Source organism: Mirounga leonina, unplaced genomic scaffold (assembly GCF_011800145.1).
Source record: "Mirounga leonina isolate KUSES-001 unplaced genomic scaffold, KU_Mleo_1.0 Mir_173, whole genome shotgun sequence".
NCBI classification, from domain to species: domain Eukaryota; kingdom Metazoa; phylum Chordata; class Mammalia; order Carnivora; family Phocidae; genus Mirounga; species Mirounga leonina.
Window position 1 is genome coordinate 3,309,560 of NW_023270447.1, and position 21,019 is coordinate 3,330,578.

General features: G+C 43.3%; 1 protein-coding gene across 3 annotated transcripts in view; it reads left to right on the forward strand.

Annotated features, from left to right (window-relative positions):
• Positions 1-1,378: 1,378 nt before the first annotated feature.
• The window catches only part of SORT1 (sortilin 1), a 65,384-nt gene continuing 45,743 nt past the window's right edge, over positions 1,379-21,019 (forward strand). For 2 of the 3 annotated variants that reach the window (XM_035017847.1, XM_035017848.1), the window contains exon 1: positions 1,379-1,711. In XM_035017847.1, the coding sequence (XP_034873738.1) occupies positions 1,403-1,711 (309 nt within the window). In that variant the 5' untranslated portion in view covers positions 1,379-1,402. Of the gene's footprint in view, positions 1,712-4,483; positions 4,819-21,019 lie in introns of those variants that run through there. The other variant, XM_035017849.1, reaches the window with a different exon arrangement.

Sequence of the window (21,019 nt, forward strand, 5' to 3'; positions counted from 1 at the left end):
TAGTGATTTCACCACCCTGCTCAGATGCCATTCAAAAATATTTTTTCACTTCTCGGGTCTTACCAAGGTTATTCTGGAAAAAAATGTAAATTTGTAAATTTTTGTTTGCAAATTACTGTGAGTAGAAGGATTTTAATGTAAACATTGGGTTGGGTGCATTGCACCATTTTGCACTACAATGAATAATATATTCTCATTTGGATTTACCTCCAGTTTATAGCTAAAAGTACTTTTTAGTGGCCTTATTTGGGTGTAACGTTTTGTGCACTTAGTATCTATTTGCAACCTTTTCTACTGAACAACTTCTAGCATTCCGAAGGGATGGAGTCAGTAAAGTTAAGATTCAAAACTGGTTTTACCTGCACTGCATGTTCTAAAAGTTAAGTGTGCAGTTTCTGCGATAAAGGGAACAGCACTGGGGTTTTGTTTTATTGATTAGAGGCAGGGTGCTAATTTAGGGGGCATCATATACTCAAAACCAAACTTATGCAATGCACTCACTGCAGGGTTAAGGCACTTTGGTAAAGAAAGACGTGCGCCTACCTATGAAATGATCATGTCTAAAATAGGCAGTGGGGAATTCCCTTGCCCCTTTTACCTACCCCTGATTTCTGAGCTACTTTGTAAGTCCGGGGAAACCAATAAGCAATTCTGCCTTTGGCCTAACTCCCTGCAGAAGAGGAAAGTGAGTGAGACCATACGTGGTGGAGTGGAGGATTCTTCAAGCTTGCATGAGTCACGGATGTTCTGATGTCTATCTGCCTCCGTAGGACTAGCCCACACAGTTCGCATTTACTTTTCTGGCAGCGAGGCAGGCTGCTTCATTAGACAATGGGTGCTCCAGTATGCGAGGGTTAAAAACCTGAAGCACCGGTTCATGACGAAGCCCCCTTTTCCAGCTGAGGGAGCTGAGGGATTCCCTTAGGAGATTTTCCAGGCGCTGCCGCAACCCAAGGAATTTTAGGGGTGTCTGTGGGAGAGGCGGGGTAGGGGGAATAACCCGGTCCCCAACCTGAGGGTGCCGGAGGGACCAGCGAGGGGTCCGGGCGTCACGAGCAGGGGGCTTCGCGGGAGGCGGGGGAAGCTCCTACGCTAACTCTGGAAGCCCGGGCCCGGAGACGCCAGGCGATGGGGGGATGACCTCAGCGGTCTCTTGCCACGTTCCAGCCAATCAGTCCCGCATCTTGGCATCCGAATCCAGGACCCCCGAAGCCGGAAGCGACGCGAGCCAATGAGGAGTGGACCGGGGAAGAAGGACAGGCGGCCAGCCTATGGGGGCGGAGAGGCCCGGCTGCGCGTATCCAAGGAGCGCCGGGCTCCGGTGGGGGGTGTGGCGCGCCGCCGGCTGGGGTGGGCGGGCGCGCCGGGCGGCAGGTGTCGGCGGCGTCGGCATTCGGCGGCGATGGAGCGGCCCCTGGGAGCTGCGGACTGCCTCTCGCGCTGGCCCCACGGCCTCGGCCTCCTCCTCCTCCTCCTCCAGCTGCTGCCGCCGGCGACCCTCGGCCAGGACCGGCTGGACGCGCCGCCGCCGCCCGCTGCGCCGCTGTCGCGCTGGTCCGGCCCCGTCGGGGTGAGCTGGGGGCTGCGCGCGGCCGCGCCCGGGGGCCCGGTTCCCCGCGGCGGCCGTTGGCGCCGCAGCGCGCTCGAGGAGGACCAGGACTGCGGCCGGGTCCGGGACTTCGTCGCCAAGCTGGCCAACAACACGCACCAGGTGAGCGGGCGCCGGGTCCGGGCGTCGCCCGGACTGCGAGGTGCCGCCCCCGGGCCCCCCGGCGGCCGCCTGCCCCGCCCGCGCGGCCCGTCCCTCCTTCTCCGTCCGCGCGCCTTGCGTCTCCGCGGGGGAGACCCGGGCCGCTCGCCGGCCCCGCGCCGCCCGCGCCCCCCCGCCCCCGGCCGCGGCCCCGAAACTGCGGCGGTCGGAGTCCGGCCCGGAGCGCCCCCGGGACGCCGCGGCCCGCGCGGCTGTGTTTCGTCACAGGGGAGGCCGCCTTAGACTTTCACGGCATTCTTTTTCCTTTTTTTTGTTTAAGTTGTCAAAATCTCTTGAGGGTCGTTGTTTTGCGTCTGTGTAAATAATCAGGACCCAGTAACGCTATAACGCACTAGCAGGCTGGAGGAATAATTACCTTTTAAGTGCTTGGAGAAGTTGCGCTGCGCAGAAGCAAAGGTGTGTCCTCGCTGGGTCAGTACTTTCAGGGTGGGTAGGCGGGTGTTCAGAAATCCCACAGCAGCTCTTAGGTTACTGTGTGTATTTTAATAGGTTAAGGAACAAGCTTGGAAATGGGATGACAGTATATATGTGATCTCTCTTCCGCCTTCAGTTTGACCTTCGATCCTGGCATTGGACTCTGACCAGGTTGTCTTCATCCCGTTGTAACAAGATTTCCTACAGTTAGAACACACATTGCAGATGTTTTCCTTTGCGCTCGGTCCTAGTCAGAAACTTTAAAAATTGTGGTAGTTCTCTCCCGGGGGACAAGCCCCTCAACCTTTGCACACTACTGGCCTGACAAAGCCCATTGTTAAGAAGGTCCTGGCTCCTTGCTGCAACACGGGCATCTTCCTCATGTGTTTCCAAGAACTGATGGTTTAATTGCTGCTTCCCGTATTTGCACAGTGTATTCTCAATGTGACACATTCTCCGTCGTATCCCTTCCTCTTTCAAAAAGTGTTGCACAGAGGGCCAGAGATGAGTGGCTTACTGCACTTATCCATGTATGACCACATTCCCTGTCAGCCAAATCTCAGTCTCCCCTTGAACTGTCTTTCTCCCTCTGCCTGGACTATACTTGATACCTGTGCGAATTCTCAGATGTGGGGTCAGGGCGCAGGCAGTCAGGGAGAGCCCCACTGAAGGCCAGCCAGGCAGCAGCTGCGTAAAGGTGGCCAAACCAGTGCTGATGGGTGGGACCAGTTGGATGCAGATAGAATGGAATGTGTCCCGGGAAGACTTCCTGTTTGCGGAGGAAAACATAATGGTGTAGGTTTCCATCTCAGAGTGGGGAGTTGAGGAAGGCTTTACATCACTGACACCCAACTTACAACAGGACCACTTCCTTCCTGGAGTCAGCTGGACGTAGCATTCTTACCCCATATTTTAGACTCTTCTCTTGCTGATTGACCTACCTTAGGACCTGCTGCTACTCCTGGATTAATCCCTGACTGGTTTGACTTGATACGTCTTTTGTAAACTATTGATTTCTAAAGCTAGAGGTTGAAAAAACTGGCTCAGGGGATACTTAGGCCAGATGTACTCAAGAGCAGACCTGAAACCTTGTTCTTTGAAGCTTCCCTCTGTTTCTTTCATTTTATTTCGCTACTGTTTGCAATGATTTTTTTTTTTTTTTTGGCTTTTCTTCCTCAGTCTTCTTTCAGTGACCTAATTTTAAGTAGCTCTTTTTGCACTTGTTAATCACCCATGATCTCTTCTTCAGAGATCCCACCCTGTTTATAACATGTAAATATGGTGAAAGTGAAGCCGTTGTTAATAATCTTCACCTTAGAAATGGTTGAGTAAAGCAGTTCTTAGAGGTCCACGTCCTTAACCCAGAATTGTTATGTAGTAGTCTGTTTTGCTTTTCAGTTCTTTATTTTTAGAAGTCCTGATAAATCATCCTGAACTGTATTGAAGAGATCTAGTATTTAGGGATTCTTTATAAACAGTGTGAAATAAAAGTATCAGCATGGCAAAAGAACTTTTTATCAGGGATATTGTATACTTTTGTACAGCTGGGAAAGTGCCATTTAGAGTAGTTTCTCATAAGATGACAGGATTCAATTCCCAAAGAAAAATCAGAAGTTCTTGGTTCTCTTCTTATTCGTTAAAACTTGCTGTTCATGTTAAGCCACGTTAATTCATATAGTCAGTGTATGAGAGTGCTGTCCAGATATCCAAGATGTGCTGGATACTGGGGGTGCCAAGATAAAAGAAAAGATAATTCAGACTGGACAATGAAAAGCCTCCAAAGGTTTTAGCAAATTTCCTAGACCTACGGCTTGTTTGGCTTGTGAGAATATATTGGCGTTTCATCTTCTTTAAAAAGCAAGGTAAAACTAAAGCATGATAGTGCTTTTATATTCTTCTGGTTTTAGGAGACCTGTGCTCTAATGGCTTCTTCCCTCAGGAAATCCAGCAAATGTGTATGTGTATTTATAAATGCCCTTTTCTCAGACTCAAGAAATAACCTTCTTTTTGCCTTTAACCCAAAACTGTTTTCATGCCACACTTTTAACTGATTCTTTCCTTTGAGAGCTGGGAGTATTCATGGCATGTATAACCTTTGCACATGAGAGAAATTGAGCAAGCACAGAAGATTTTATTAATGTTGGTTGCTAAGTTGGATTGCTTCAAAACATTCCTCCTGTAAGTACCCCTGTGAGGTTAGACATGAAAACTGTCTTAAAGAAACAGATGAAATGCTTTGGCCATAGTTACGGTGGTTGCTGACATAATTTCCTTACTTCTCATTCCTGTGTTCAGACCATTTGATAATTTCCTTAAAATTTTCAAAACTTATGATTAAAAGCCAGAAAATGTTGCTCATGCTCTGTCCTCCCTCTGCTCCTGTCATTAACTACTTCTTTACACAGAACTTCCCAACTTGTGCCCCAACATCAAAGCATCCGGTTTCTTAAATAAACAGGCCCTGTAGAGAGACTGTTGTGTGACATGTCGGCTCTGAGAAGAATGTGCGTGTTTGTTTGCTGGTGCTGGCGGGGCTGAGTCCAGGCTGACAGGACTGAATGTGCCTGTTGGAAGTTCAGGGAGCTGCCGCTCCTAGCCTGTTGTGGATCATTGTCACACCCGGAAATCTGAAGGTCAGTGCCTTTAGCTGCCCTGGAACTTTCTAACTGCCTCATGTATTCCAACATGCAGTCTCTCTCCATACTACCTTCCCCAGCACTCCCGTCCTCACCCTCGAGTTAATCTTCTCTTGAGCCCTGTTCCACCCATTTGTTATACACAGGGGTCAAAGAATAGGAATTCTGTAGGATTTCCTTCTTGGTCCTGGTTGAGCAGAATGAGCAAAATCCCCATGAGGATCCTACTCCCGTGCAGTGTACTAATCAGACCTTTAACCCCTAAGGGCTGTTAAAATGACTTCTGCGTTGGGGATTTCAGTTACTAGTTATCAGCAGATTTGATGAAGTATATTAATCTGGGGAAAGGTTAGTCTTCATCTCTGGTTTGGTTGGGATGAGGGTAGAGAGCTATCCAGGCAGGACAAATGTCTCAGAGGGAATGCAGGGTGACAATTAAGGAAGTTCTCTGCTGACTCAAATATTTGGCTCTGTGCATAGTGTTTTTTAACTAGAAATCTGAGTCTCCTGTTTGTGGAAATAATTGGAAGAAGGCCTATGTTCTGGCCAATTTCTAATGGTTATTTTCTTTCTGAAATGATAATAGTAATAGGCTCTCCATCCTGCTGTTTTGATCTGATCTTTCATGTCAGGTTCACAGAGGCTCTTAGCAGCTTCTCCTGCACTTTGCCGATTTCCAATCAGCTCTTGCCAACAAGCATTGGATTCTCAGTGGGTGACTACAGAGACTGTGCTCCCCAACTTTGTCCTAGTTGGCCTGTTATCCTTGTGTGATCCTCACAGGAAGGGCAATGCTTAACACTGAGTGGTAATGGTCGGAGCAGGAGTGATGTCTGCCCTTCTCCCTCCCTTTCTATCCGGTCCTACCCCTCAAGTTCTGTCTTTTTTTTTTTTTTTTTAAGATTTATTTACTTATTTTAGAGAGAGAAAGAGAGCATGAGCAGGAGGAGCAGAGGGAGAGGAGGAGAAAATCCCAAGCAGACTCCACGCTGAGTGCAGAGCCCAATCTGGGGCTCGATCTCACGACCGTGAGATCACAACCTGACCTGAAACCAAGAATTGGACACTCAGCCGACTTTGCCACCCAGGCACCCTTCAAGTTCTGTCCTTACAGAAAGTGAACTGTGTTTGAGCGTGGAGAAATGCTGCTCAGATGTTTTATATGGTTAGAAGCTAATATTACGGCAGGTAAAACTATCAAACTTGACATGTAATTAAAAATACAGCTTTTCTTGCAAAAAGCACTGTGACAGTTGCTCTAAAAATATTATGAAATAGATATTGCATTTGTAAATTTCCAAAATTTTTCAATTACCTTCCTATCCCTTTGTAACTAGTGTTTCTTTGGCATCTTTTATTCTTTTTAAAAATATAGTGAAAATGTGTTCTTTGAGTGGCCTCACTGATCTGTGTGTAGGTGGGTTTGAAGAGTAATGGAGCTTGAGGAACATGCTGGTCAATTTCAGGCTGTTCTAGACAGGTTTTTTATTGTTCTAATAGTGACTATAGTCAAAGTTGGGTTAGAAATATGTGGCTTTGAGCTAGCTGGGTTGAATGAATCTTCATGACAGACCCTTCATACCTATAGAGGTTGTTAGGTGAATGCCGGACATGTGGAGGTTTTTTCTGTTGTTGTTGTTTTTTAAAGATTAAGGCTATTTTCCCCCACTCTACCCTGAATCCTAGTCTCAGGAAACCACAGCAAAAACAGAATCTTCCATTCAGAGCCTGTGGTGTTTTGCTGAGAAAGTTTTCTGTGAATGCAATTTATTTTCTGTTTTACATTTTGGTGTCTAGCTCTCAATTCCTCATCTACAACATGAGAAATTTTGGGTTAGATTTAAAATGTCTAAAAAAATTCTGATTCATATGGAAGATGGGGAGGCCAGGGGTTGTGATCACAAATGTTTATTGGTTGATTCCAAATTTAGAAACAAATTGCGGCTGTTCTGCTTCCTAGTTGAACTTGAACATAGCCCGGATTTCACATCTGGGGGTAATTTGTTACCACCTCCAGAGCTTGCTTCACTGAAATACGAGTGTTCTTCAAGATAGCAGGAGTATTTTTTTTCATATAATTATGAAAGACATTTGACTCGTTTTTTTGGGGGGGGGGTAATACTTTATCATTCTTTGTTGCCTGAAAAATCTAATGCTAAGCAAAACTACTAGCTTGGATAGTCCAAAAGCAAACCCAGTAAACATATAACAGTAAATTTGTTTTTTTTCCTTCCCTACAGTACTTTGCCAAAACTAGGACTTCTTTTTTTTTTTTGTCCTGGCTGCTTTTGTTTTTGAAAATAGGTGGTCAGCTTACCATAAATATACTCAGCCCTGTGCTAGTTAGAAACATATGAGTGATTAATTGACTTGATTTTTTTTTTCATCAGAAAAAATGTATGTTTTGTTTTGTTTTGTTTTCCTGCTAGGGCTTGAATACTATCTCTCTCATATTTGCTTTTGTTAAGAGTTTTTTTCTTTTCTTCCTATATATTCTGAGAAACTAAGTATTGTACTTAAGCCAGTTTGCAAGTCTGGTTCAACAGTAAGATCACCCTGAAGGACTAAGAGAATTGAACTGGGAAGGAAAATTTTGATTAACTTTATACTTCCCAGACACGATAGTTCAAATCAGATGTCTATTTGGTACCTATTATTTGTCAAAGGGATTCAAATGTTGTATACAAAATTCAAAAGAGAGATCTCAATACCCAGATTTGAGTCTTGGCTCTGCTGGTTTATAGCTGTGTGATCATGGACAATCACTTAACTTCTCTGACCATTATTATAGTTTTTTAAATTAGAGAAGCAGCTTTAGGATTATTTGGAAGGTGAAATAAAAAGTTTTATCAAAATGTTTTGTTAAATGTATTGTGTCAATGTCATTCATTTAAGCACTTACTAAACTACATATAGTGGAGTCCAGGCCTTTGGACATCCAAGGCAAACATTAAAGATATCCTCATTGGTGCTGCTTTAAGGATTAAGTGTTCAGAGATGGCTCAATGAAAGTTTGGAAGAATTTTTGAAGAAGGCATGCCCACTACAGTGCGGTGGTCTGGGAAGGCTTCCTGGATGAAGAGAGAATCAAGGTATGGAGATAATTCTTAAGGAGATCTGTAAAGGCATGATGGTAGGGACATCCAGGACGTGCTCAGGGAATGGTCAATGGAAAGTTTCTGTGGGGTAGAAGTAGCTGATGAGAAGTATGTCTAAGGTTTCCAGAAGAAACATAGAGATGTCACAAAAGGTAGGTCTTGGGCAGGGGCAGGAGGAGGAAAGAGAGGGGAGGTCTGGGCAGGGAGTTGTGCGTTGAGACTTCCTGGGGAATGTCTTTTAACAGGTAGTGTTAGACACAAGGTTAGAGCTGGAGAAACCAAAGGTGGAAATTGGGAGCCGAGAAGAGTTGACCATTTAGAGGTTGACCATTGCTGCGGTCTTGAAGAATATGTCCAACAGGAGAGCAGAATAGAGGGCAGGGCAGACCACCTTTTATACTTGAAGTGCTAAAGGTTCTAAGGAACACTCTTGGACTCCTGGACCTTATTGGAGGAGAATGTGAGCCAAGGCATGAGAAACCCAGGCGCTCTAAGATGGTGAAGCCAATGAACAGATTTCTCTTTTCTTAATATTTGTGAACAGGATGAGGTTGAATTCTTGCTGATAATGTGCTTAACGGTTTGAATCATAGGTTGTTAAGCTGATTAGCTGGTCAGATCTCTTACTTTTGCTGATGAGGCTAAACGACTTTGTGTGTGGGCTAAGAACTGAGAGTAGAATACAGATGTCCCAACATGGTGCAACGTTTGGAAGTGTTTCATAGAGATGTTTTTGGTTTTATTTTTTTTTTAAGATTTTATTTATTTATTTGAGAAAGAGAGAGAGAGTGAGAGCATAAGTAAGGGGGAGCAGCAGAGGGAGAGGGAAAAGCACTGCTGAGCAGGGAGCCCGTTGTGGGGCTCGATCGCAGGACCCCAGGATCATGACCTGAGCTGAAGGCAGATGCTTAACTGACTGAACCACCCAGGCGCCCCTCATAGAGATGTTTTAAATCAATGCATTTGCTTTAGGGATAAGGCAAAGTTATAGGCCCCAGTTGTAAGTCCTATAGTTGTGAATTCTCTGCTCTGTACAGTCACTGAACCCTCAGCAGAGCTCAGTTAGCCTTTTTTAGCCTCAGTTTCCCATCATATAAAATGGAGCATTATCAGAGGCTTTGAAGAGAAAATGTTTTGAAAACCTTGGAGTACTGTATATGTGATTTATGTCATTTCTTTTTTTTAATTTTTTATTGTTATGTTAATCACCATACATTACATCATTAGTTTTTGATGTAGTGTTCCATGATTCACTGTTTGTGTATAACACCCAGTGCTCCATGCAGAACGTGCCCTCCTTAATATCCATCACCAGGCTAACCCATCCTCCCACCCCCCACCCATCTAGAACCCTCAGTTTGTTTTTCAGAGTCCATCATCTCTCATGGTTCGTCTCCCCCTCCGATTCCCCCCCCTTCATTCTTCCTCTCCTGCTATCTTCTTCTTTTTTTTTTTTAACATATATTGTATTATTTATTTCAGAGGCACAGATCTGAGATTCAACAGTCTTGCACAATTCACAGTGCTCACCATAGCACATACCCTCCCCAATGTCTATCACCCAGCCATCCCATCCCTCCCGCCCCCCACCATTCCAGCAACCCTCAGTTTGTTTCCTGAGATTAAGAATTCCTCATATCAGTGAGATCATATGATACATGTCTTTCTCTGATTGACTTACTTCGCTCAGCATAACACCCTCCAGTTCCATCCACGTCATTGCAAATGGCAAGATCTCATTCCTTTTGATGACTGCATAATATTCCATTATATATATATATACCACATCTTCTTTTTTTTTTTTTTAAAGGTTTTATTTATTTATTTGATAGACAGAGAGAGAGGGAACACAAGCAGGGGGAGTGGGAGAGGGAGAAGCAGGCTTCCCGCGGAGCAGGGAGCCCGATGTGGGGCTCAATCCCAGGACCCTGGGATCATGACCTGAGCCGAAGGCAGACAGTTAACAACTGAGCCACCCAGGCGCCCACATCTTCTTTATCCATTCATCTGTCGATGGACATTTCTTAATAAGCCTGTTCATCTAGCTACTGACTCCACAGGGCCCAATTATCAGCCAAATGATCCTGATAAATACCGACTCCAGAGGAACATGTGCATAAAAGGAGATACATGAGATGAGGTGGTTTTATCACTTGGCAGGGTTGGGTGACAGGCTTGGGTGGGGGTGGCAAGAAGGAGGGTGAGTCAAGATTGGCAGAAATATGAGAAGCGTATGTGTTCTTTTTTTTTAACCTTCATGATTACATCAAAATTTTAACTTGTTAATATGATTGACAGTTCTTTGAAGCACTGGTTAAGAGGGAACGTGATCTTAGGTCGGACCTGGCTGGATTCAAACTTGAGTGGTGACCATGGATAGATTAATTTCAGTGAGTCTTGGTCTTTTCATCTATAAAATGGGTGTCCTAATATCTCTGTGTTAGATCATTGTGAAGATTAAATGAGATGTGGGATTTAGTGTGTATTCATCCTTTATTATATCTTATAATGATCATTTCCCCAAAGCTTCTGATGCATTACCCATTAGATGCTCAAATATTTGTTTACGCACTTGAAATTTTTTTTCATGGCTGTCATATTCCTAAGAATCATCATGGGTACTCATAGAAACCAAATCTGGATTAAGAAATATGTATACTTATGTCCTTGGACTTGGGATTTTAAGAACAAGGGTATAAGGTGAGAGAGAGATTATCTCACCCTAGTCTTTCCTGAAGCTATGGGAGATGAAGGAGAAATGATAATCTCACCATCATCAGATCCCCGGTCATTTGGTTCTGGTAGTTTCAAGTTTCAAGTTCTATAGTATAGTTTACTTATGGTTTTAAAGAATTTACTATTATAAAAAAATAAGACTACTTCTCATTTAATCACTACTTCTGCTTCATTAAGCTCTAGTTTATTGGAGTCAGTGACTGTGGTTTTAAGTTGACCGCTCTGAAATGGCCCCTTGCTGGCTTCCCCCTCATTTGTTAACTGAGCCGCGGCTGTTAGCTTTGCCCAATATCCACCTCTGTGAAGTTTGAAGAAATAATAACGAGATGTGATGGATACTTCTCAGGAACTTTGCTTGGAAGCACAGCAGACCAGAATGTTAGTGGACTTATTTTTCCTTATGTGCATCTCTCGTTAGGCTAACATTTCACCACTCCCCGGCCTGTGCTAACCCTCTCTTCCAGTTAGTGTGACCTTTCCACCAGGCCCTTGAGCCCGTCATGTGCTCTGTGTGTCTCCATCCTTGTTCACATGGCTTTCCTCCTGTCTGAATGCCCTTCTAGATCTAGTGGCTTTCTTCTTTACTCCCCTGCTGTGTAGGCTAGCATTTAACTATAGTATTCCATCTCATATTCACTTTCATTTATTCAATGTTTATTCCCCAGATTATAGTCTTCTTAAAGGTAGGGGCCATGCTTGTGCTTTGCCTTCACCATTTCCGCCTCACACCGTACTGGGGAAAGAGCAGTCATTCAGTGTGTGGTTTGGAATCAGACAGACAGGGGTTTGCATCTTTGCCTTGCCACCTACCAGCTGTGTGATCGGGGCAAATTACAGAACCTCTTTGAGCCTGCTTCTTCACCTCTAAGGGAGTAGTGGTACATTATATATTGTAGGTGTTCCGTACAAGTTCACTACCATTATTGTTATTCTTTACTTCAACAATTGCTGATTGCACACATTCTAGATGTTGGGCATTGTATTGGATACCAAGTCCTGGGAATTGATGGTGGGACACAGCAGACGAGACCCCTGTTTTTATGAACCAGCAGAAAACATGAATGTTAAACAAATACGTAACTATAAATACAGTAAGTACCCAGAAGAACAAAAGTAATGGCAGGAGAGTAATTGACAGAGGTCCTTTTAGTCTGGGGGCATTAGGAAGGACTGAGTCACTGAGAAATTATTTAAACTGAGACTTGAAGATGAATAGAATTTGGTCAGTAGGAGTATCACAGGGAGAACCACATGTTCGAAGGCCTGGGACTGGAAAGAGCTTGGTGTGCCCGAGGATCTGGAAGCAGGCGGGGGTGGCAGTGAAGGCTTCATCCCCACCCCCAGTGGCTCAGTGGCTGGCGACAGGGGCCTATCACTTATCACTTTTTCTTTGAAGTGGGACTAAGATGTAAAAAGTAAATGCTAACTGTTTTTGAAATTTAGCTCATTTATTGGGCATAATGAGAATTGAGATATCCCCTGAAAGTGCATTTTTCCAAAACTAAGCCCACCCTTTTAAGTGCCAAAGGTTTTTTTGTTTTTGTTTAATGGGAATCTTTCTAAAATATTTCTCTGCCTTCTTAGTCAACACTATGACCCTGGATCATTTAAGAAGAGATTAAACTATGCTATGCCACCGCTCACATTATTTTAATGCAGTATGGCATTCATGCCCTCAAGGGCTGTTGAGATATGTGGGGCCATTTTCTCCCCTTTCTTTGAACAGCCCATTGTCTGCTTGTTGAAGCTTACTTTTTTGTTCTGCAGAAATGATAATCCCCTTGCAATATCCTGTTCTTTTTCCTGCTGACCCTGTCTTGAGACACACTATTCCCTAAGTTTTATTTGCTTCTTCTGTGACCTAAGAAAATGGATTACTAATTGTAGGTAATTCTGACAAGTTTAGCAAATTGATACAGAGTGATGGTCTGCAGGTTTATCTTAGAGGTCAAATGCATAGATTTCTACCGCACAGATCCTGGCATCAGAGGTCTCCCTTGCTTCCTTCCAGTGAGTGTTCAGGTCATTGGGGTTTCTGTCTAACGCAGGTTGCTGTTGCCCTCCCCTTTCAACACTAAAGTATTGTGGAGCCCGGAAGCTGAGTTGGTTTTTGTTGGTTTTAAACAAAGAGCAGTGGAAAAGCAAACGGAGTGGTTAAATTATTGATGAGTCATAGAATTTTAAAGCTTATAAGGACTAGAGGTGTTGGCATTCCAGCCCCCTCACCTTGGTGGTGAAGTTAGGTTGCGCTGCTCAAGTTCACACAGCTTTTGGCAGAGCTGGAAATAAAATTCAGATTGACTGTTAGGCCTGTGCTCTTCTCTGTATCGTCTTGCCTTGCAGAAAACTCTGAATAATTGAGTAGGTATGAAAACTTGTGTAATGTTTTGGGTTTAGCGTTTTCATTTCTAAGAATAGTCTCCATGAGAACTGGAACATTTGTCTTCTTATTTTTAGCTCATGTTTTATGATCTCAGCAGCGCCTTATTTAACAGAACTGAATTCTGTGAAGATTTCCTTCCTGCTTGCAAGAGCATCACCCAGGCTGTGTCCCAGACCTCTTCTGCACAGCACTGTGTCCTGGCTGTCCCTGTGTTCCCTAGTTGAGGTTTGGAAGCCTGAATCTTAAATTTCCAGCTTCTATGGGATCACCAGGGCCTTGCCTTTGTATGTTATTTCATTTGATTCCTATTATTCCACTGAGCAAAGGAGCATAATTCAGTTTTACTTTTGAGGAAGTGGATTCCCAAGAGAGAATAATTTGAGCCTGTTTTTCCAAGCAGCGAGTTACTGGACTGGGCTTTCACACCCACTTTTGTAGTTGTATTTTCACTCTGACAGGCTGTCGTCTCTAGATTAAAGGTCTAGCATGCTTAGCCTTCATTTTTAGACTTCTGTAGGAAGTGTGTTTTGGGGTATAAATGCCCCATGAGCACAGAACAGGGACTCTCGCTGCTATTTCCCCAGGGCTCCAAATAGGGCATGGCGCATGGTAGACACACAGAGGAACTTGTCCAAAGAAGGAATGGGTGTGAAGGATGCCGTCACGGGATTCATTCCCTTGGTTACTAGCCAGAGAAGTGGCTCCTGATGGCAGAATGGTCGGGTCATCTGCTACCGGCTTTTCACCTGGGGCCAACCCTGTGAAACTGACCCACATTTGGTTCTTTCAGTAGTTTACTTTCGATCAGGTATGTAACTAAGACAGGCAGAAGTTTCTCATTCCCAAGTTTTCTTTCTAAGCTACAGTGACTTGCATGACCAACTTTAAGTTCTCTGAGCTATAGCAACAGTAATTTAATTAGGCTTCTGGTTTAGTTAGATGTGAAGACAAAGTTATCCGCACGAAGCACGTTGTGTTTTGTGTTGTGGCCTTTCTCTTTTTCCAGATGGAGCTAGCGATTGGCCACAGGACCACAGAAATGGACATTTGTGTTCATTCATGGTCTCTAAAATGTGTGGACCTCAGACTCTAATATGGTAGGCAATAAATGCATGGATAAATCTTACCATCAGCTGTCAAGGTGGATGTGTTTCAGAGAAGGTAGTACAAGCTGTCCCCTAATTTCTACCATAATGAGTCCCTGAAAACCAATTTGGTTATAAATGCCAGCCAACGATTCCCTGCTGCCCACAGCTTCCCTACTGGGGGCAACAAATGGCTGTCAGTGCCATCTGGGACATTAGAAATCACTGTTCAACAGGTGATGAATGGAAGACTGTGGGTGTGTCGGTGAATAATGACGTTGGGATGTGGTATGAGGAAGTCTACCTTAAATCGAGACCACCCATTTTAGTGTGGCTGGGAGGAGCGGGGGGGCTCTCTGACCTGTCCTGGAACCTTCTGTTGCATCCCGTTAGCCGGTATAATGGAAGAATAAACTGACATGGTCTATGTATACTTTTTATACCACTCTTTTATATATCTCTTTTTCAAAATAAAAATAACTTCTGTAGTTTTTATTTTTATTTATTTTTTTTAAGATTTTATTTATTTATTTATTTGACAGAGAGACAGTGAGAGAGGGAACACAAGCAGGAGGAGTGGGAGAGGGAGAAGCAGGCTTCCCACGGAGCAGGGAGCCTGATGCGGGGCTCGATCCCTGCACCCTGGGATCATGACCTGATCCAAAGGCAGATGCTCAACGGACTGAGCCACCCAGGGGCCGCTATAGTTTTATTTTTAAACATGATTCCTGATAGTTGGAGGTGGGGTGGGGGAGTAATTCAGTCAGTCCAGAAAAACTATAAAGAAGAGAAAGTATCCCCATAAATTCTACCATTTAGAGACAGTTGCTATTGATTTTCTGAAGGACCTCCCTTCAGGTAGCTTTTAACCATAGGGACCCACACAGGATTTTACACACTCTTCTGTCACTTGCTTTTTAGGCAGTACATTGGGAATATCCTCCAGTGTCAGTGAATACCAGAAACATTTTCAGCAGCACCCACTATGTTTCATTGCACGTCATAGCATATTTAACAAAGCTTTAATCCTTCACCTAGAATATACAGAGAGAGCGATATCTTATGGCATTGTTATATGGATTAAATGATAATGTGTTAAGATGCCTTCGCGCAGTGGACGGCCTACAGGGAGTGCTCAGTAGTTATTAGCCGCAGCAGACATCCAGGTACGAACATCCTTTGTCAAGATGTGTCATTATCCCCCTGTGATGAATTCTTAAGTAGGGGGGGTAGGATTGCTGGGTCACATGATGTGGACATTTTCAGTTCTGACTCACATCATTGAGCAGCTCTGCAGGAAAGTGGTAGCACGTGATACGCTCCTTCCCACAGTGCACACAGGTGCCTGGTCACCGTGTCCTCACTGGGTATGCTCTGTCAGGCTCTTCTGGAAGGTGGAAATGTCATTACATTATTTTTCTTTGATTTTCTTTGGATTACTAGTGAAATTGAATAGCTTTTCACATGTTATTAGCCATTTCCTTATCCTTTGTGAATTGCCTGTTTGTGTCTTTTGCCTACTTTCTTTGACGGTCTTTGTCTTTTTCTTATTGACTTGACAACCCTTTTCTATAGTGACCCTTTGTCTTGTGGCAAATAATTTTTCCATTTTTTTCAACTTGCTATTTTGTATTTTGCCATTAAAAAATTTTTTTATGTAGTCCAAGTAATTCCTGTAGTATGTTATGGGTTCCAGTTTTTGCATCATTTTTTGAAATGGTCTTCTCATTTTAAGATTATAAAAATAGTCACTCATACTTCTAGGATTTTCAAGATTTGAATTTTTATATTTAAATCTTTGCTGTAGGTGGAATTTATTTGGGAGTGGGCGTAAGAAGGGCTTTAGGGATCCAGCTTATTTTTTCCAGATAGCTAGTTTTTCCAACACTTCGACCACTAACTTGAAATGCTAGCTTGATCATACACTGAAAGAAACCTTGCCCAGTCTTGGACTTTGTTTCGTTCCACTGATCTGTCTTATCTATTCCTGTGCCAGTAACCGTGCTAGGAGACTAATAAATCTCTCTCTAGAAGTGGCAAGTTTCATGCTCATCTGCTCTTGATTGAATCGAGCTGACATTTTTACATAGCTAGTCTTAAACTGCTTGGTTTCTGAGCTTCCTACCATAGGGTATGATTAAGTAATTGGAATTACTGTATTTATTCGGTGGCCCCTCTGGATACTGGCTTTTGGACTGTTCATCATATAAACAACATATTTACATGGTTTCCCTTAATTTTGACCTGCTTCTGCATTGTACATTTGGCTGACATTTAGCAATATGAAGTGGCCAGATCATGTTCTCTTTGTGCTAAATAATCTACCTCTTAGGCATACTACATTGGAGCAACACAGCTATTGTTTTCCAGAAATAAAACGGGTTTCAGCTCTCCCCACCTTCTCCATTTCAGTTGTTGTGTATACAGCTAGCATATAGCATCGCTTTTCCAACACTGCTTGAGGTAGACATTCACTGTACCTTCTGTTGGCTGAACTCCTCGACTCCTACATATCTACATGTTTTTACACGTTCAGTATTTTAATATCGTAAGCTATTCATTGGTAATATTGTGCTGAAGGTTTGGGGTTTTTTCCTCGTAAAAGGGATTATTCTGCCTTTCAGGTCTTCCTAGCCACACAGCCTTGTCCTCTGCTCATATTTCTTTTGTTCATCTTACTTTGCCTTGATTAGAACAATTGAACCATAACTTATTGGTTGATGCTGTTCAGCTGTATATACCATTGGAAACCATGTCTAATTGAGTAGCTGATCCTGTGGCCTCATCTCCATTTTCTGTGGGCATTCAGTCAGAGGTACTGTTCTTCTCGTATGCATTTCCTTTACTGTAATTTTATTTTCCTTCTATTCCCACCACAGCTTGTCTGTCCTGATCTTAAAATTCTTATTCATTTGAACAAGCACTTAGCACATCTACTGTATACTCAGCACGTGACTGGTGGATGACATTAATATGTTACTTGTGTTATCCTTTGACATTTCTCAGAAGGCTTGTGTGTATCCTCATGTTTGTTTTCCCTGCACAACAACCTCCTCCCGCCATGTTGCTATTGCTTGTGGCCACTCCTACCTCTGGACGCCCTGCTTAAATAACTCAGTGCACAGACCTCTGTTTCTTCATACTCAAATGTGTGCATTTCTGTTCTGTATCGTCTGCCCCTGGCCGGTGCTGCATGCAGGGCATCCTTACCAGTTTGGGCCATATGGAGTTGATGGTAATTATAGTGGGGAGGAGAGGAGTGAGGTCACTATTAGGTGTATAAGCACCCCAGAACATGTCCTAGTGTTAACAGTGTTTCGGCTGGCAGAAAGGGCATAGGAAGAATCCCTGTTCAACCATTATTTACTGAAATGTTGGTAACCGTGCTAGAAGGAAGATTACACACAGGTCAGTAATGTTGGTGGCAGGGGGTTGTGAATAGACTTGTACAGAGATATTTGTGGAGCACTTAAGACATATAAGACCTTGTGCTAGGCCTGATGGGTAATACCAGATCCCAGTGCCTGCCATCTAAGACTACCTAGCGTGACCTGAGGGGTAGCCAAATATGTAAATAGTTATGGTACCAGCAACATCCATAAGTGCTGTGAGAATAATATCTAGGAGGAGATCGCGTGAGCTGTGATCATTAGGAACCGGAATGGTTGGTTTTACACGGAAAGTTGAGATTTCAGTTATCTTTCAGATCTTTTGCACTGGTGTAGTCCCTCTCTTGTGGCTCTCAGAAAAGGAATAACCACCATGTAATACCAAGGGGCAGCAAACAAGTTCAGAAGAACAGAGCTTTCTTTTCTAAAGTCAGCATTAAAAACTATTTTCACTGGGTATAGAATTTTATCTTTACAGTTTTCCCCTAGTTCTTTAAAGATCCTGATCCACTGGCTTGCACTCTAAGGAGAAGTCTGCTATGATTCTTTGTTCTTCTGTATGTAATGTCATTTTTTCTTCTGGATGCTTTTAAGATTTTTGTCACTGGTTTTAAACATTTTGAATATGATGTGCTTTGGTGTAGTGTTCATTGTGCTCCTTAAGCTTGGGATTTGTGAGCTTCTTGGCTCTCTGGGTTTATACTTTTCATTAAATCTGGGAAACTTTGGTCTCTTACTTCCTTTTTTTTTTTTTCTGTTCCCCCCTCCCCCTCCCCCCATCTTCCAGAGACTCCTATTATATATATATTAGGTTACTTGAGGCTCTATAGCTCAGTGATGCTCTGTTCATTTTTCCTGCCTTTGTTGCTGTGTCTCACTTGGACAGTTTCCATGGGTAAGGCTTCGAGTCTATTAATGTCCTCTTCTGCAGTGCCTCCTCTCCTGTTAATGCGGTCCAGTGTAATTTTCACCCCAGACACTGTAATTCCCATCTCTAGTAGTCCAGTTTGAGTCTGTTTCATATCTTCTATGCCTTTATTTAGCATGCTCAATCTACTCTCTAATTTCTTGAACCTGTGGAGTATAATTACAGCTGTCTTCATGTCCTTGTCTATTAGTTCTATTTCTGTGTTATTTCTGGGTCAGTTTGATTGATTTTTCTCCTCATTATGGTTCCTGTTTTCTTCTTTGCATGCCTTTTTTTTTTTTTTTTTTGATTGAGTGTTGGACATTGTGAATTTTATCTTCTCTAGTACTAGATATTTTTATATTCCTATAAATATCTTGAACTTTGGTCTGGGGCATAGTTAGGTTCCTTGGCAGTGGATTGGTCCTTTTTGCTCTTGGTTGTTGTTTGTTTGGGTTTTTTTTAAGCTTTTTAAGGCAAGACCAGAATAGTATTTAGACGAGGGTTAATTTTTCTTTCCATATGACCTTTTCTTTCCACCTGAGGTTTGGTCTGTTGTTAGGTCTGATTTCTTTTTCTTTTTCTTTTTCTTTTAAAGATTTTATTTATTTGACAGAAAGAGACACAGTGAGAGAGGGAACAGAAGCAGGAGGAGTGAGAGAGGGAGAAGCAGGCTTCCCGCTGAGCAGGGAGCCCGATGTGGGGCTCGATCCCAGGACCCTGGGATCATGACCTGAGCCGAAGGCGGATGCTTAACAACTGAGCCACCCAGGCGGCCCTAGATCTGATTTCATTTTTCTCTTTTACTTTCACTAGTATAAGAATGCTAAAGACCGGAATATAAAAAGTTAGTTGCATTTGCCATAGAGAGATGGGTTTTTTCCAATGAGTTTGTGTGTTTTCAAAAGTAAAATGTACTTGGTTATGGAAAGGGAAAGGAGAGAGGGCTAAGGGTAGCAGAAGACCACAATTAGAGTTAATAAATCTGGCCTACATTTCCAGAGGAACTCTTTGGATGATAAATGAGGCCAACTATCCTTTGAGTTGTTCAGGTGAAGCTGGGTGTCGCTGGTGATATCTAATGACCCTCCTCCTTCTGTGACTAGGCAAGAGGAAAATATGAGTAATGCCAATGTGTATTGACTGGCTGGGTCAGGTGTGTAGAGCTTTGTCTGAAAAGCGAGAGTTGCAGATCCTGATTGGCTCAGGACTAACTGTACTGTGGCCTGATCAAGATAGCCAGGACTCCAGTGATGGAATTTTTCTTTTATCCTAGTCAGTTGTGATGACCAGAGCCTTCCTTGGAAAGATAGCCTGTGTTTAGATGACTGTGAGCCCATGTGGTCTCTCTGGTGCCTATGGGAGCTCTGGGTATTCCTGCTCCTCAAGGAGCTCATTGATGTAATTTCAGACACTATATCCTCACTCAAGAGAACAGGCCGTCTTGCTCTGTGTGGAATATCTTACAAGACACATTGCTGTGTCAGTTTTTAAGCTGCTGGTTCCAGATGTCTCTAGCAACCCTACTTTTTCTCAGATGCTTAGCCAGCTTACCTGTATGAGTGGCCTTTCTGTCCTGCAGAGGCTGTGAGAAGGTCTGCCTGAGCATTTGAGAGTTAAGCAGCATTTTGCAAGCAAGCCCTCCGTGAGGCACTGATTGTACCATTTCCAGAGATTGTACAAGAGCTTCTGCTGATCTCACAGGTACTCACAGTCCGGGGGGAAATAACATAGGTGAATACAGAAACCCGTTCAGGAGGACCACGAAAGAAAATGAGAAGATAAGCAAAACAGTTAGTGTTTTGAGTCGTATTTCTTCAGACTTCTCTGTTGGGGTAGTGGCTGCAGTGACCAAGCGGCTGGCATCCCACCATTTATGGACGTGTTCTATTTTGAGACGGAGTTTGTGGTTTGGGAAGGATGTATAACCATTTTCAACAAATACTTATGGAGGGTGTAAAGTATCATGTCAGGCACAAGGAATACTAAGAAGTATAAAGTTATGGCCTCTGCTTCTAAGGAACTGCTCATACTCGGAAAGGAGGGCATGCTTAAGATTAAAAAACTTCAAAAGATATAATAAGTCTTTGTAAGTGAAAAGCATAATCGTCAACATTTAGCAAAAATATATACTAAACTGTTAACTGCTCGGGGGAGTGGGGCTTGAGGTGGTGGGGCACGTGGTTATCGAAGAGGAAAGATCTTCACTTTTTATTATACGTTTGACCCGTGAACAACATGAGTTTGAACTGCACGGGTCCACTTACATGTGATTTGTTGTTGTTGTTGTTGTTGTTGTCGTCGTCTGGTAAATATATTTTCTCTTCTTTATGGTTTTCTTTATAACATTTTATCTCCTCTAACTTTATTGCAAGAATACAGCATATAGTACATATAACATACAAAATGTGTTAATCTACTATTGATGATATTGGTAAGGTTTCCAGTCAACAGTAGCCTATAGTAGTTAAGTTTTGAGGGAGTCAAAAGTTATATGTGACTGTCTGACCATGCTGGGGGTGGCACCTCTTTCCCCCACATTGCTCAAGGATCGACTGTATACATCTGTCTATGGTTGGAAATTTTTACTAAGTGCCAGT